Here is a 16,249-nt window from a genome sequence, read left to right on the forward strand (position 1 = left end):
AGTTCAGTTTACTGAGGAGACAAAGTGAGGGATAGGCTGTGTCAGGGAAAGTGTAGTCCCCTTGGGGGCTTAGCAATTGTAAGGGGAGTTCATCTTGCCATATGAAGAGGTTTTACAATAGATAAATTGTGCCCAGGAACTTTATTGGCTTTATTGTCTAGATCTATGATGCTATAAGGAGAGCATGTGCTTTTCAGCTGAGGCACACATTGCTGATATCTGCATGTAGGCAGTAATGTAAGTAGCCTCTTGCTCTTTTTACTTGTTCTTGTCTCTGTTCAGAGGAAGATCACAGGTCCCTCAGCCCAAACACATATCTGGAGGGGTCTCTGCATTGGATCCAAAGAGCAGACGTGCTTGCCAGTACCCATGCGAAAATGTCCTAATAAACTGCTAATCCGTCAGCTATTCCAGTATGAGCCACTCAGTGATGAACTAAGGGAAAAGCTGCAACTTTCCCTCAAGGTAGTGCAATCGCATTTATTCATTCTTCCAGTAAGCAATAGAGAACAGACAAATTGGGTGACACAAAAAAATAATCTGCTACCTTTGAAGATCAATCAATATTTCACATCTAGACAGGTCTCTAAGAAGCAGCTCAGCTGTTTCGCTCATCTCTTGTGGAACATAATTTTCTGTGCTAATACGTGGGATCCTGTCCGGTACACATCACAGATAGTACACTAACAAATAGTTTCCTTGTTGTCATTACTGGTATCTCTTACTTTGCTTTTACTTTGCTTGGGGTTTGTTTTGCTTCACAAAGCCTTAAAAACGTAAATCTATTAAGTTGTACACAAATTTTTAAACCCCCATAATTCTACAGTTAACTTGGCCACTAAGACACACTCTGGTCTTGGTTATGTATTTGTTTTCATAAATCAGTGTAGAATATTTCCAGGTTCAAGTCAGTCCTGTCACTCTATCCATGTCTAGCAAATAGCTCTGTAGCCTCCTGACAGTGTGTGTCCATCCCTCATTAGTGGCTGGTTCATAACGAGATGCGAGCTGCACCTCCTGTGCAGGTGTTCTGAGATGGAAACTGAAAGTGCTGCAGTTGATGCTTGACAGCAACTTTGGACTTCTCAGTGTTGGTATAAAACACTGATTTATTTAATTCACATTGTGAAGATGCTTTTAGAGGAGGTTTTAGACTTATAATCTCATTATCACTTACAGTTAGAAAATAATATAATACATGTGTTCTATAACATTGATTCAACATATTTTGATGATGGCATGGCAGACTGAATTTGGAAGTTAACAGCATATGAAATGTGTGAAGGTCGTAGCATGTTGTAGCCAGGTAGAATTATTTACACACACACACATATTACATTTCAAAGCAGACATGCTTGCAATAGAAAAACATTGACAACTGTTCAGCCTGGACATATTTGGGGCATGCCAGTCTATCAGAATTAAATTTTATCCTTTTACCCATCTATAAATAGATATAATTATTCTTAATTTGCAAACTGATCTTTCAAAGGCAACACTACAAAAACAAGTTCCACACCAAAATCACAAGATAGGTCGCTCTATTGACCAATCTGTTGTTGGCTTTCAGAGAGAGAACAATGCTCTTGGTTACATGGGGATTGAAGAATTGCAATTATTGGCACTAAAGAAAACATTTGTAATAATTGTGTTAATGTGCAATGGAAATATCCTCGTTGCTTATATATAAATATTTAATTAATGTTTTTTTTCCAGAAAGAGTTATCTTAAATCTTTAGTCAAATAACTGAAAATTAAACTAAACTGTCAGAACTCAATCAAGATCTAAAGAAAAAAGTATTCTTCCTTTCTCTGTCTCCATTAATATTTAAGAGGTATAAAGGAATGAAAAAGAACTGGAACTGGGAACAGATTGCTCCTGCAAACCTTGTCTGTTCATAAAGCTCAGTACTGCCCGTAGCTCGTTAGCAGGGCGGTGGGTTAGGGCAGCCTGCAGTAAGGACCCTTTTTCCCCACCTAAATGATCCGTTAAAGCATGAAGTAGTGTGGGAAAAGAAAATATTTCTTTTCTGTAGCACTTAGTGTGATTCTGGCAAAGAAAACCTCTGTCTAAAAACAGAGCTTCAGACTTTTTTCCTGAACCCACATTTTCAATTATGATGTTGTAAACTTCCTTTTCCCCAATAGGAGATCAGACAGGAAGGAGCAGGAAGGAGATACAGATCACAAATGATGGGTTTTTAGAACACCTTTTATTCATGAAGCTGATCCTAGTAATGTAATTTTTATTATTATTATTATTAGCAGGAGCAGCAGCAGCAGCTATTTCCTCAACACATTCCTTTATTCACTTACGTAGTTTTCTCAAAACGCTTGCATGCTTACTTGTACTTGCCTAGTGCAACAGTTGGGAGGCCAAACCCACCTGCCTGCGCAGAACCGAGGGGTCACACTGACACACCAGGGGCATCCAGACGGCTGTTGAATGTGCTCTGAGTCACACTGTGGGTGCTCATGTCTGCTAGTGACCTGGTAGAGCTTCAGCAGACTCTTGGTGTCCTCAGTATGTTAGTCCTTGCAGATTCAGTAGTCTTGCTGGTCTTCAGAGTCCTTGGTAAGCTTTTGCCTGTGACCTTCTCAGCATGTGGTCCTCCTCTCTTTGACCTGTTGGGTTTTTTTAAAACTATTTCTTTCTGCATACAAACCTTTAGATATCTATATAGCACACAAATTCACAGAAGGGGCCTTTATGACATTGAGAAGAAGCATATACATCCATTACTTCTAAAAACTCTTTTCTCTATATGTGTGCCCCTTAAGTCTACCTCTGCACAGAAGACATCTGCATCTTTCTTGTTCTTTTTCATTATTCCACCAGGAATATATAGACAACATTTTAAAGCAAGAAGATGAGCTGGAAGAGATGAATGTAAAAGAACCAAGAACAGAAGAGGAAAAGGAGAATGCTGCAAGGCTCCTTGAACTGGTTACGGTGAGAAAAAAAAATAAAATTTAACTACTTTGCATTGAAAGTGTCAGCCTTAAGACACATCACTATCTAAATAGCAAATGTTAGGGTAGCACAGTGCCAGCTCTGCTGTAGTTTAATGGTTAAGCAGAGCCACACTCGGCATCAGCTGGGCTACTGAACGGCACTGCTGCCATTTCTGGAGAAGCAATGCTCCAAGCAGTTCAAGAGTTTGGCTCTAGGGAATGATACATTCCCAAACACACAGACGAAAATTACTGAAATGTGTGTATACCCCAGCATTCGGAGGAGAATGTTTCCAGTCTGTTGTCATTGCAGCTGGGAGACTTGTATTTCAACCACAGCTGCCACCTCCATAGTGAGAGTTTAAACCCTGCTTTTGGGATAATCCAAAAACAATCTGAAGGAATATTGTTATTACTGCTGGGCAGCGTTCATATTTTTTGGAAAATGTGCTCTGCTAATTTGCACAAATAATCAGAGCATGACAAGAAAAGGGAGGGGTAATGGGAAAGATGGGTAAATAGGGGAGGAGGGACTTGGCAGCAGTCAGGAAGCAGTGAGGTTAGTGGGAGATGAGGGGGAAAAAAATTAGAAAAGTTCAAGCAGCATTAGTGGGTTAAATGAATTAGGATGAATGAGAGACATGGCTTACCTTTTATGTAAAGTTATCAGTTCGCTCTATTTCAGTGCTTTAATTTTTTTCCTACAGCTTCCTTTAAATTTGGTACCTTGCATGATGTGATTTCACACAATTATTACTATTATTATAGTTTTTACTATTATTAACACTGTTTTCTTTTTTAGTTTAATTTAGGAAATACTTTATTTTCATTTAGTCAAGTAAGTTGCATATAGTGAATTCAAACATACCAAATAAAAAATTTGACATTTGAATACCAAGACCTAGCCATGTTAGTTTAAATATTCACTTACGTATGATCTGTCAGCCTTTCAAAAGTGAGCACACTCGCAAACAAACATCATCTTGGCCTTAGAGGCTATGTTTTAAACTTCTCTCGACATGCAAAAACATTAGGAATGGGATCTTCCCAGTTTTAAATGTTGTTCTTTTCTTTTTCCTAGCTTTCTGGATAGATATACAACTTTTTCTTTTTTTCCACTGTACAAGCTTAAAAAAGAACCCATGTAGTTCTAGAATTGTGACTCTAAACATTTTATCCATGTTAGCATTTTCATTTGCTGAAACTGAAGGCTATTTTTTTATATTACAAGCTTTCGTATTTATATTTTTGCTCAGTATTTTCAAGTGACATACAAGTCTTTAAAAGAGAGTCGAGAAAAGAAGTATCTAGAAAAAAACTAGGAAGGAGCTCCCAACGTTTCTGGAAGGAGGAACACAGAGAGGTGATCTGTCCCTGTCCTCTAAGCAGACATTTATTTGCTTTGATGAGATCCAGGTGCTGAATCTCATGCTGCTTGGTTCCAATGGACTTATCTAGTGACTTAATTCTTGTTGATTATCCCTGCTACCATGAGCACGCTTCCCGGTGCAGACTGCACACTGGACAACTCTCTTCTGAGCAGTGGCGTCTCGGTGTGGGCGTGCTGTGACCCAGGAACCGCATCCCGCTCCTCCTAAGCCCCCACTGTTCCCTCTGTTACAACCCAGACTGCCTGATCACGGGAACTGGGAACTCTTGTTTCCACTTAACTGCCTCAGGGGCAGCAGGAGAGCAAAGAAACAGCGTAGTTCAGGGTTCCCCACCCCTCCAGTGCTTTACGGTAAACCAGCCAGCCACAAAAGAGCTGCTCAGTAACAAAGCCTACTAATTCCTGAACCATTTCCCATTCGGCTTGTTGTGCCCCTGACTTCTAGATCTGGTTCAAACCCTTTGAAAACCTAACATCAACTACATAAAATACAAAGCCACCTGTGAAGTAGACCATCAAGAAGGAAACAAAAGACCCGTGTGGACCAGGGAAATTGTACTTTGCTTTTTTCCCCAGCTCATCAACATTGAAATCCCTCCGTTCCCGTGGGTGCGTTCTCGGTAGCAAGGCAGCACTTGTTAGGGTGGAAATCCCTCGAACAAGCTGCTGCTGGTGTCGCGTCTGTTTCTCACGTAGTCACTGTTCTTTCATTTTCAGGCCTTCCCCAACTGGGAGAAGTCAACCGAGAATCTCAGTGATACAGGTAATAAAAATTGAATACCTGTCTTTCAAAATTGTGAAATATCATAGTAGGTTTTGAAGTACTGTAGTATTATTTTAAAAGAAGGAAGGTAAAGGCTCATCTGTCCACTATGTAGGTGCTTCTGCGTGATTTTTACAGGTGATTAGAACTTGTTAGCATCAATGATTCAGTACCTCTAAAAACCAGTTCCTGTGTTTAGGTGTGTGTATTTGGCATTTTGACTCACATTTCCTCATGTATTGAGTTTTCTTAGGTATAAGAACCAAGACAGTACTTAGTTACTTTTATGCAAGTACCAACTTCTCAGACAAGTTCTCCAAAGCAACTAGATAAATCCTGGTTATTTATTACACTTGAAAATCTGATCTCAATCCATCATGTGTTTTGATTACATCAACCTTGCTTAAGGGAAAAGATGGAACAAGGTAATAGCTTTCCCTCATTAATTTCTTTAGAAGTTTTCCTAAGATACATGTTAACTTTAATAAAAGTTTTCAATATGTACAAAAACATTAAGATGTTTGTTTCTTTTAAAAATTCTTCAGCCTTTTCCATACAGAAATCCACGTTATTCAATCCCATAGTGATACTACCCTTTTAAAGTGTTGGTTTTCTGCCCTTCCCACCTTGTCAAGGGTACCGCTGCTTGTCAAAAAAAAAGCATTTTGTACAAAGTAAATGGAAACTGCTGCAACAAACGTTTGGTACGCAGTTTCCTGATTTAAATGGAGGTGCAGTTTTAACATAACATTATTAATGAATAAGATAGCAGGGAAGAAAAGCTCTTTAAAAGACATAAAAATAGAAAAAGCGGAAAAAGTATATTTTATGGTGAAAAAGCTGACCAAAACCCCCTATATTTTCTGCAATTACATGATTCCCAGAACACTAAGAGATATTGCCATAGTCACATCATCTCTCTCAAATACTCAGATCTCCCAAGGTTTGCCACAGAAAATTGTTTTCAGCTAAGGCTTGGGACTCACAGTTTAGGTTCAAAGCATGAAGTAAATAACACATTTTACAAAAGATGTCAGAGGACAGGAAACTCTTTATTAAAGCCCCAGAGCTGGTAACAATCTTAAATATGGAAAAACTGGCTTTTCTCCATTATACATATTGAACTAGTAGTTCCTTCCGTAAGAATGTTGATTATGGCTACTTCACAGCCACAATTAAGCACAGCTTAAGTAAGCTGAAAGTAATAAAGGTCCCTGAAAGCCCACATTATTTTCTTCAGCTGGAGATAGAGACTTGGAACGTTTCTCCCCAGTCAGAAAGTAGCTGAATGTCAGCAACTTTTCCTATTCACAGGTATTTGGTATGAACTTAACCTGCTTCTGGTGCTTTCTACATTGAAGGGAATTAATTTCCTATCTGTTAATGTTCTGAACTTGATTTTGGAATGAAGTTCTTTCTGCCTCTTCCTTCACAGTAATAAAGAATCTGTTAGGTTTTCATCAAGTGACAGAAGGATGGGTTTTATTCAGAATGCTTAGCAGTGCTTAGCAGAACGTGCACATTCAATAATCCTCTTTACCCTGCAGCTCACGTAACTGAGCTGTATGAACAGGCAGTGGCTTCTCATCGCCAGTGTCACCCAGAGGAGACAATCACTAAGCAAAGAGAGGACCAGCAGCAGAGGTTCAGGTAGGACAGACCAGTGAGAACTGGTGCAAATGTAAATAACTCGAAGGATGGAACGAAGCACACAGGCAAGGCAGCCGACTTTGCTGACTGTTGTCATGGACTGGGACCCAGATCTCTAGATACACGTCATAATGTTTTACTAGCTTTTCTTATTATATTGTCCCTCTGTGCCTGTCTTTCCATATCTGAGAAAGATACCTCAGAGTTTGTTGGAGAAGGATTTTCAGGGTTTCTTTGATTGACTAATATAATAAAAATGCAGATATGAGTGACCAATTTTGTGCAAACCATACAAACCCGAGTCAGGCATCAGCTGAGATGTTAACATACTCGTATATAAGAGCTCTGTAGAGCATTTTCCTTCCAGCTTTACCCTGTAAATATTTTTGTTTTTTCAGAACATAATGCTAGTTTTCTCATTTTCACTGCTTTTTCTTTCCTGATCATTCAGCCCAGAAGGAGTACCACCAGTGTCCAAGTGGCAGAGCAGACTGGAAGAACACAGGTAGAAGTTACTTATTTTATGAGCCAACTTAAATCTGCTTTTGGAAAGACTGTTACTGATTTCAGCAGGTCTTGGGTAATGATCCAATGGTTCGCTAGCAACTATTGGGGTGTTCTCTGCAACAGAAATGCTGAATGGGTGGTTTGAGTCTCTCCCATTTATTTCAAAACCTGGCAGTGTACTGTTAACGTATGCTATTCAAAGCAAGGCTGAAGTCCCAAGTCCTGTGTTCTGTTTTCTGGTTCTGCCACCAGCGTGAAAAATCGGCTGGGATTTGTAGAATACCCAAATTTTAACCTAAAGCATCAGTGTTTGAAATATTAATATAACTGCTTTTCCAAATAGAACCGCAGACACATCGATCTCATGGTGGTGTTTGAAAGCTTCTCAAAGCAAACCTGTCACAGCTCTCTCAGCCTCTCCTCACAGGACAGATCCTCCAAGCCCTTAGTCATCTTTGTGGCCCTTTTGCATATGAGGATGCTCAGAAACTACTCCACATGTGGTGGCACCAGTGCTGGGCGGAAGGGAAAGCTTTACCACCTGGGCACACTGTTGATTCATGTTCAATGTGGTGTCCACCAGGACTCCTAGGTCCTTCTCTGCAGAGGTGCTTTCCAGTGGTGGGTGGTGGGGGCTTAAATCCCCCATGAGGAGCAGGTGTTACGAACGTGAGGCTTCTTCCAGTTGTCTGAAGAAAGCAAAGCTGATCTACCTTCCTGATCAGCTGGTCTGTAGCAGACACCCACAACGATGTTCTCCACGTTGGTCTGCCCACTAATCTTAAGGTGTGAGCCCTCAGCTGGCTCGTCAGCCCCCGCCAGGCAGAGCTCCGTGCTTTCCGCCTGCTCTCTTGCATACAGGGCAGCTGCCCTCCTTGGCCTGCCCTTCCGAGCGAGGGAAAGAGAGAGAAAGAGAGGGAAAGCTAGGAAAGAAGGAGATCTAGCAAGCCATCAGGGTAGAGGTGCAAGCCATAGTCACCCCCATGGATCCAGTGGTGTCCCGTTGGTCCACAGTCTTCGTTCACGTCGGGGCAGAGGGGGTACTCCAGATGCCCGCTGACTGTTGGGTGGCACAGCCTTTTGTAGGGTGTTCAGGGGGGTCGTTTCCCAGACAGTGTCACTCCGTGGGGCACAGGGGATCAGTGCAGAGGTAGGGGTGATGCTCCATGTCTAGGCAAGTTCCTCACAGCGGCGTGGCCTGTCCTTGCCCCTGGCCAAAGACAGATGTGGGGCAGCTGTTGGCTCCTTACCTGTTTGCAGCTGTGAAGTCTTGCAGGAGCTCGGCTGGCAAGCTTTGAGGCATCAGTCTGAGATGCAGTCTTCCACAGGTGTCCCTCCTGTTCACATCACCCCTTCCTCTGCTCCGTCACTTGATTGTCGGGGCTTCGCTGCAGAGCACGCTGTGAACTGCAGGATACACGCTCTTGGTTTAGACCTTGGAAATGCAGCTGCATTTGCAAGGACATTTTAGGACATAAAACATGTGGGCAACAGGCAAACTCATTATCTTTAAGGGCAAAGTCATTGTCTTAAGAAGAACCTTAAGGTTAGGGTCATCCAAAAAATCAGCGCCTTACTAAAGCAATGTCCATTCCGCCACATTGGAACATTCTACTTTGAGAATTACCTGTACCTCAATTTGCTATTTGTAAAATATTTCTTATGGTAGTTGTGAGGCAGGTGCTGTAATCCTCAGCTTAGAAGTGCTTTTACAGGAGGAGATGTGTGTGCGTCTGTGTGTAAAAGCATAAAGATGTTTGTAACACCGAAACCTGTAATTAAGGCTGACCCTAAATTTTAGTTCTAATCCCCTTGATTTCACTTGCTTTCAAGTTTGTAAAAAAATGTTCTTTATCTCCCAGTCATGAATGATGAAGCTGTTAGATAAGTTCACGAAAACAAATCTATATGGATGCTTCAAAACAGCATATATCGCTAAAAATGTATGTTTTACAATCCAATATATGAATTTTCCTGAGAATTTCTGCTCAGGTGTAAATTGAGTCACTGGATTTCAGTCTGCAGATACGGTAATTTACAAAAACATGTGGAAAAAAAAATAGGAATAATCTCAAAGCCACTATTATTTGAGAGAAAAATATGATTTTTCAAAAGTAAATTTACAGATTCTTAGTCTGTGGAGACAGATATTTATATCGCTCCATTATATAATTCTTTAGTATCATATAAAAGCCTTCTTATTTAGCATTGTGCATTAAAACCATTATCACTTTCACTTCTACAGGAGAGGGCTTTGTGAATCTGAGAGAATGTCAAATTCCTCAGTGTAATCCAAGCAGGACTGTTTAAAGAATTAAAAATACGTATTTAATTTATGTTGAAATAGAAAACTTGACAAATGAACTAGGATTAACATAGAGTTATCAGTAACATACTTTCATCCACAATAGAATTAAAGTAATTATATTGACAGCTGTTTAGGTCATTTGTTATGTCTTAGATTAAACAATTACTTGAAATGGTGATGAACTAATATTATTACCAGAAACTTGGTTTTTCTTCCTTATTTTTGTGAAAAGTTAAATAGCAATTCAAAACTAAGTTCTGTTCCATACTACTTCTTAATTACTTGGACCTGCATGAGATAAAACCTTTTATAATTTCAGGTTTATATTTTAATACTGTTTTAATGCATTTTACACTGTTTTTCGTACTACTTGAAGAATCACTTTAAAAATATATATCTGAGTAGCCAGCACCCAAGGACATCATAGGCAATTCTGGCTCTAAAGCCAGGGTCAGAACTGCCAGTATGATGAAGAGTGATAATTTCATGACTGTTACTAGACACTGCAAGTCACTGCAGCTGTGGCTGTGTAACACTGGACAAAATCAAGCTGAAAGCATAACTGGTCTCTGGCGAATTTTGCCTTCAGAACTTCGAACAGCTTTTTCTGTAGCCACAGAGCCCTCAAGTTTTTCCGTGATAAAATCAGGAAATGAAGTTGCTTGTGTTATAAATCTTAGCAATGCATCTGAAATACCAGTTCTCATGTGTAAGTGTTTGTTGGAAGGTTGGAAAGACACTACTGGTGGTCTCAGACACGTTCTACAGGATTTAGAGAACTGGAGGCTGTTTTGGGGAGGGGCCCCTCACAGCAGCCACCCCACTGTCCGTCTGCATTTTGGTCAGCGCCTCCATAAACCGTACCCGCTGTGTCTGAGGACATCATCTGTGCACGGCAGACCAGCCCCTTCTTGCTCTATCCCAGAGGAAATTGCCTATTATAAGTATTACTCAATGTGATTAACCAGAAAGAAAGAAAAAAAAAGCCACTTGCCTTTATCAATTCCATTCCTCAATGTTTTAAACATAATACTTAAAAACAGGGTGGGCTCAGTTATAATGCTTTTTTCTTTCTTTTCTTTACCAACAATGTTAAAATCTAGGAGAGAACTCGATGAAGAAAAGAAGTCCTTAATGGCAATAAAAAACAAAATAATTCCTCCCTATTTTGAATCAGAATTTTTGAATCAGCAGTTTTTCCTGAGAAAGGTAATGCAGCTGACAGCGGGATGAGTTTGTGTTGGCCGGGTGGTTTCTGCCGTACTCCCGCAAGGACAGCTGTGGGGTTACCCCTCAGCCTCCACTTATCTCAGGAAACCGTTACAGAGGACAGGTGTGGCGGAATTAACGCTGGGAATCCTGTGCCCTTGTCAAAGGAAGCATGTCTTGGAGGTGGTATATGTTTATTGAGTAGAAACTCTGGAGAGAGTCTCATCCGGAGCAGAAGCTGAAGCCCAGGACTGTGCCCCTACCCCTCAAAACCCTCCCTGCTAACTGGAGAGGGGGGTGGCAAGACCGGGCCCCGGGTCAGGGTTGGCCTTGGGAACTTCCTGTTGTCATCTCACCCAATAAATGCTGTAAGTTTATAAAGCATGCTCAAAATGTACTTCTGAATCTGAGGTATACTTAGGGATATCTTTTTTTATAGTTACCACTTTGGTTATGCTTATTTGTTTCCTTTGCACCACTTCTCGGGGCTGTTTGGTTGGTTTTTTCCTTTTTTAGGGGGGAGGTACGGGGGCAGGGGATGGTCTCTGCTGGTTTTTTTTCCCTAAGTGTTTAGTGGGCAGACCTAAGCCTTCTTTCTTACTTTTTCTCTAGTTTCCTGATGTGGAAGCACTGTCTATGGAACTTCCTCCAGTTCAAAAGAAGGAAAGTGGGAATTTCCCTCTAGAGACAATCAAAAATCCCAGTAGAGGTAATCTACATTTTAGTATAGTCTTCATTGTTTTACCCCGTTGTCTCATTTCATGTTGCAGTTAAATGTAAGTTTCTATTATCTGACCCCGTGTATTCCCGATCAGTTTGACATGTGACCTACTTGGACCGCAATGGCTGTATCTATTCTGATACATGAAACATTCCCAGGAGCATCCCCGACACAGATCCACCAGCACAGGTGTCTAATCCAAACTCAGTCTCCCAAAACAGGGTGGCCCTTTTCCTGGCCAAAACTTGGGTACCCACGGGTGGGTCTGGGGAGACTGCTGAGCCGCACGGTCAATATCATACCAGAGTTCCAACAAGTTAGCAGTATAGCTTAGCGTGTTCCAGTCTGCGGGAATGTTCCTGCTCAATCCACTAATATAAATGTGGTCTGTGAGACTTCTGGATTTAGCATGTGAAAGGAGCCTTTGCAGACATGTTGAGTGTGGAAGCACCTCAGGCTTCGGATGCAAAACTGAAAATTGTGCTATGAGTGAGGGGTGGATGGATGCAAAATGCTGGAGAAAAACTTAAATGGCATAAACATTAATTGGGGTGGATGAGCAAGAACCGAGGAGGCCAAGTTTCGAAAAAGGTTGTAAGACTTTAGTATGACTGTAGGGAAAAAAAAAAGAAAGGGTGATGGAATTCTGAAACTCAGTGGTAAGAGGGGCAGCTTGAGGACTGGGACAAAAGCACTACGGATTAGGAAACGTGCAGGCCAAGGACAGTTTGGAGAATGTAGGAGGAAAGCAGTGACTGGATGACGAGGAGCAGTGAAAGAACCATCATCTTAGGTCTGAGCTCTACAGCATTGAGAGGGATGCTTCAGTTCTGTTTGAAAAGCAGCCCTGTCAAGTTACTGAGGTCATAGAGAGATTAAAAGTCACAGACAGCAAAGAATCGCATCAGGGAGCAGTCCTCCATAGGGCTTTATCAGCCCCTCACTCATTTCTGTATTTCCTCATTTTGCAGTCACCAGAAGGTGTGTGGGGGATTGCCCGTTAGCCCTTCATGGCTTACTGCTCAGTTAGCCAGAGAACAAGAAATGATACAATGAACTAATCGCAAGGTATGCGGTTTGGGGCCCTGGTGCCCAGTGGAGCACATGCAGAATTCACCCAGCCTCTCACGGTTCTGAGGCAGCTCTCAAGGGCTGTCTAAGTTAAAGTGTCAAAGACTTTGTGATTTATTTTTTTCATGTGCTTATGAAAATGATGATGATCATGACAAACCCTTGTCACAGTATTCCATTATTTTCCCTTTAGCATCTGAATGTCGTGGTACCCTGAATGATTCTTCACCTTCACCTGGCCTTCCACTGCAGGCTCATTCCGAACAAAATGAAGATCCCAGCAGCATGACAGGTAAAGCTGCCTTCCAGAATGTAGTTAGGAGGAGGTTAATATCTATCTTCTTATAACTTTTGACAAAATATTTACAACAGAGATTTAAATCCCCCCCTTTCTGTTCAGCATTCTGAATACCTCTGACTGCAAGTCTGGCAGAAGGGAGGAGAGGTATAAAACCAATAGGAGAGATTCTCCCCTTCAGCCTAGGAGACTGCTGTAATGACACAGGGATGATGGGGATGGTGGAACTGCAAAGCCAAGAAGTAATTTCTCAACTAAATTATTTGCACAATCCGATTTTTCCTGCTCGTTAAGGCCTGTAACAAAAGACTATAGAACAGTTTGCTGTGGTTAAATGGTCTTTGCTGTTTAAACATCCCCACTGAGTTTTCCTGTCCTTCCCATGTCTACTGTCGTTCACTCTGTTTATGCATCTGCTGGTGGTGACAGCCTGGGATGAGCACCCACTGGAGAGCCACCAGTCTGTGTTAATTAGCCCCAACCTCTGGCTCTCACAAGGCCACACCAGCTGAGCTTTGGCAGTGCTTACTTGCAGAATCTACCCTTGCATCCCATAGCTGCAGCTTCCCTTCTCCCCTTCCTTTCCCCTGCAGACATACTGGTACCCGTTCCTAATAATGAGGCTCCGCAAAAGCTGTTGCCTTCAAACGTCCTCAGTTTCCTCTGTTATTTCCGCGTAGAGCCTGGGGAGGTGCACTGATCTGTCCTTCCAGAGCACAGGGGAGGTGACGAAAGGAACAGCAGCGGGGGGTGGGAGGGGGAGAGGGAGGTGCCAAAACCACACTGATTTCTAATGTGAAAGCATAAATGTTCCTTACCTTTAGGCAAAGCAGGATGCTAGGGGTTTTTCCCTAATGTCCATGCTTAGCTTTTTGGGTTTTATAAGCTCTGGGCCATTGGCTGTGCAGATGGGGAGCGCCTCCCTACCCTCTGCAGTTCTGTCCTCTGGAAATAGGAGGGGACTCCAGAGGAGGTGCTATTCCCAAAAAATATTTATGCCTCCCCACAATGACTGACTGTCCAGACTTAGCATTCCTGCTGGACAATGCCTAACAATGGCAGAAAAAATGGCAAGAAAAAGAAAAGAAAAAACAATTCTCTTCCATACAAAATGTTGATCTAGATGCTGACCTGGGGTGAGAAGACAGCCACCATAATTGTCTCATGTCTTCCCTTCAGCAGTTACGACTTTACGATAAACTACACAAGTCTTAGGCTGTCGAGCAAAAGAAGTTATATTTAAATCTAAGTTGCCGTGGCCATCCCTGTGCTCAGTCGATCTCCGTGATGCAGTAGAGCAGAATTAAAGGTTAAAAGACAGCTGAGATCACGCCCCTGAGTCAGCAGCAGACAGGCCATCCCTATGAACAAGCTGTTGCTTGCAAGGCAGTAAATCCTGCTGAGACACAAGGCTGCCGGGCTGGCAGCACCGCTGCGGGGCTGGGCTGGGCGTTGTTGTGACAGGGGGCACAGGTTGGGCCTGGCCAGCCCGGGGTTCTGCACGGTCCCACAGCTGATCGGGTGCGGCGCAGGGATGCTCTGGGATAGCAGCCGCCTCCATTTTCACTTTAGTGCTTGGAGTTTTGGACCTCCTCTACTGCTTTTAATCACTTTTGGTTTTATCTTCATTGCGAGTTTCCACTGAGATGCTTCCAACTAATTATTCTAATAATTCTAATAAATAAATTCTCATAATCAGTACAACTTTACTTATTAGATTTTAATTACTTGCTCGTATCAGGGGGTTCCTTAATGCCTTTCTTGACCTCTTAAATAAGAGTTAGACTGATTCTTCTGTCATTGCTAATCAAATGCTTTCATAGAAAACAAAATCTTACCTAAAGAAGAACTTGAGGATTAGGCTGACTATGATGTTTAGTTTTTCATGCTTTTGGAAATCTTTCCTTTCCAGACCTACACAAGGCGGCAAGATCACAAGAGACACCCTTTCAACGTAAAGTTCAGAGTCTGCTGGTGAATGCTGCAGGACAGCCAAGAAAAGAGAAAGTGAAATTACCATCATCCCTTCAGGGGGGAAAACCAAACTCCATACCAAATAAAAAGGTAAAGTAACATCTTTTTTGTTAACATTAATATCATTTCTCTTGCATAAAATCCTCACTCTGGAGCAATACTGGAAGGTATTTTGGATCTGTTTACTGAAACAGCACTTGCAATTTGTGTATAAGTTTACTGGCAATTCTATAAGTACCTTCCCTCTCAACTGCTCGGCCAGACTTGTGTGCCCAAAGCATGGTTGTGCACCAGCACCCATGTGGAAGCTCTGACTTCCACAGGAGCAGAGGTTCCCCCCATTCCACCTGAGACATCTCAGTGGCTTAACATGGCTGAAAAAAACCAGTATAAATTTGCCAACAATATTTGAAGTGCCTCTTTGGTTTTTACTCAAATTAGGATGTCTTTTTTGTCATTCTTCAGGATGACTGGGCAGAGGTCAAACGTAGGTTAAGTAACTCTGAACCTAATTCGATGGCCACCAACTTTCTTTGCTGTCTAACATTTTAATTCTGTTTGCAAAGATAGAAGATCCTGTCGCAGGAAAGGTCAACACATCTTCTCTTGCAACGAGACAGCATCTCAGTGGCTTCTTCCACCTCATTCCGCCCAGAGCGACGCTTGGCGTGCTAAGGGAAGGCTGCACCTATGCAGCCACTGTGATCCTGAAGAACGTGGGTGTGAACTTCTCAAGGTTAGTTTGAATTTCTAGTACCTTGGGTTTTAACTGTCCAAAGATGCATTGTTTGTTAATTGTCAACCTTTTGATCTGCATGAGATTAAAAATGGTGTTTTTATGTTTGGAATAATTTGATAATGACCGACTAGATAGAGGAGATAATATTAGAAATACTTCAGCGTTGTTTGCATATTAGTGCATGTTTGCAGGAAGGACCAGCAGGTGCTGTTTGCATAGTCCTGGCCCGTCACAGATGATTTACTGGTTCTTATTGAAGTTCACATGTTCAGGGACCAAAGTCTTTCATGGTAACGAGTGTTACACTTGGCATGGGAGGTGGTGCTGGACACTGCAAGTCAGGCTAAACAGGCAGAGCTGTATTCAGGCAGCTGCATCGAGAAACAGCTCCAGGGATGCCACTGGGAACAAGCAGGGGATGAGGATGAAATAAAGCGTTTGTGTGTGCACAAGTTTCCCTTCATTAGTGTCACCACTGTCAGAGCGGGGGCAGAATAGCACTGCACTGCTTTCCAAAGGGCGAGGAGAAGTAAGTCCATCTGTAGCTCTGCAGTCCAGCAGATCATCTCGTGCCCTGCATGACAAATCACAGGAAAGTACCATGCCCAGCTGTGGTTTAAGGAATATATAAATACAGCAAGAAAATGCTTGTGATTGTACTAGA

At 42.1% G+C, this 16,249-nt stretch overlaps 1 protein-coding gene across 1 annotated transcript in view; it reads left to right on the forward strand.

The window, feature by feature from the left end:
* The window catches only part of LOC308065690 (sperm-associated antigen 17-like), a 69,208-nt gene that overhangs the window by 42,125 nt on the left and 10,834 nt on the right, over window positions 1-16,249 (forward strand). Inside the window, exons 27-36 of the mRNA XM_080391887.1 lie at window positions 283-465; window positions 2,840-2,953; window positions 5,063-5,108; window positions 6,656-6,758; window positions 7,210-7,263; window positions 10,677-10,782; window positions 11,395-11,491; window positions 12,768-12,866; window positions 14,785-14,936; window positions 15,413-15,582. Coding sequence (XP_080248013.1) covers window positions 283-465; window positions 2,840-2,953; window positions 5,063-5,108; window positions 6,656-6,758; window positions 7,210-7,263; window positions 10,677-10,782; window positions 11,395-11,491; window positions 12,768-12,866; window positions 14,785-14,936; window positions 15,413-15,582 — 1,124 coding nt within the window. The remainder of the gene's footprint in view (window positions 1-282; window positions 466-2,839; window positions 2,954-5,062; window positions 5,109-6,655; window positions 6,759-7,209; window positions 7,264-10,676; window positions 10,783-11,394; window positions 11,492-12,767; window positions 12,867-14,784; window positions 14,937-15,412; window positions 15,583-16,249) is intronic.

Source organism: Falco punctatus, assembly GCF_963210335.1.
Source record: "Falco punctatus genome assembly, chromosome: 6".
Classification (NCBI taxonomy): domain Eukaryota; kingdom Metazoa; phylum Chordata; class Aves; order Falconiformes; family Falconidae; genus Falco; species Falco punctatus.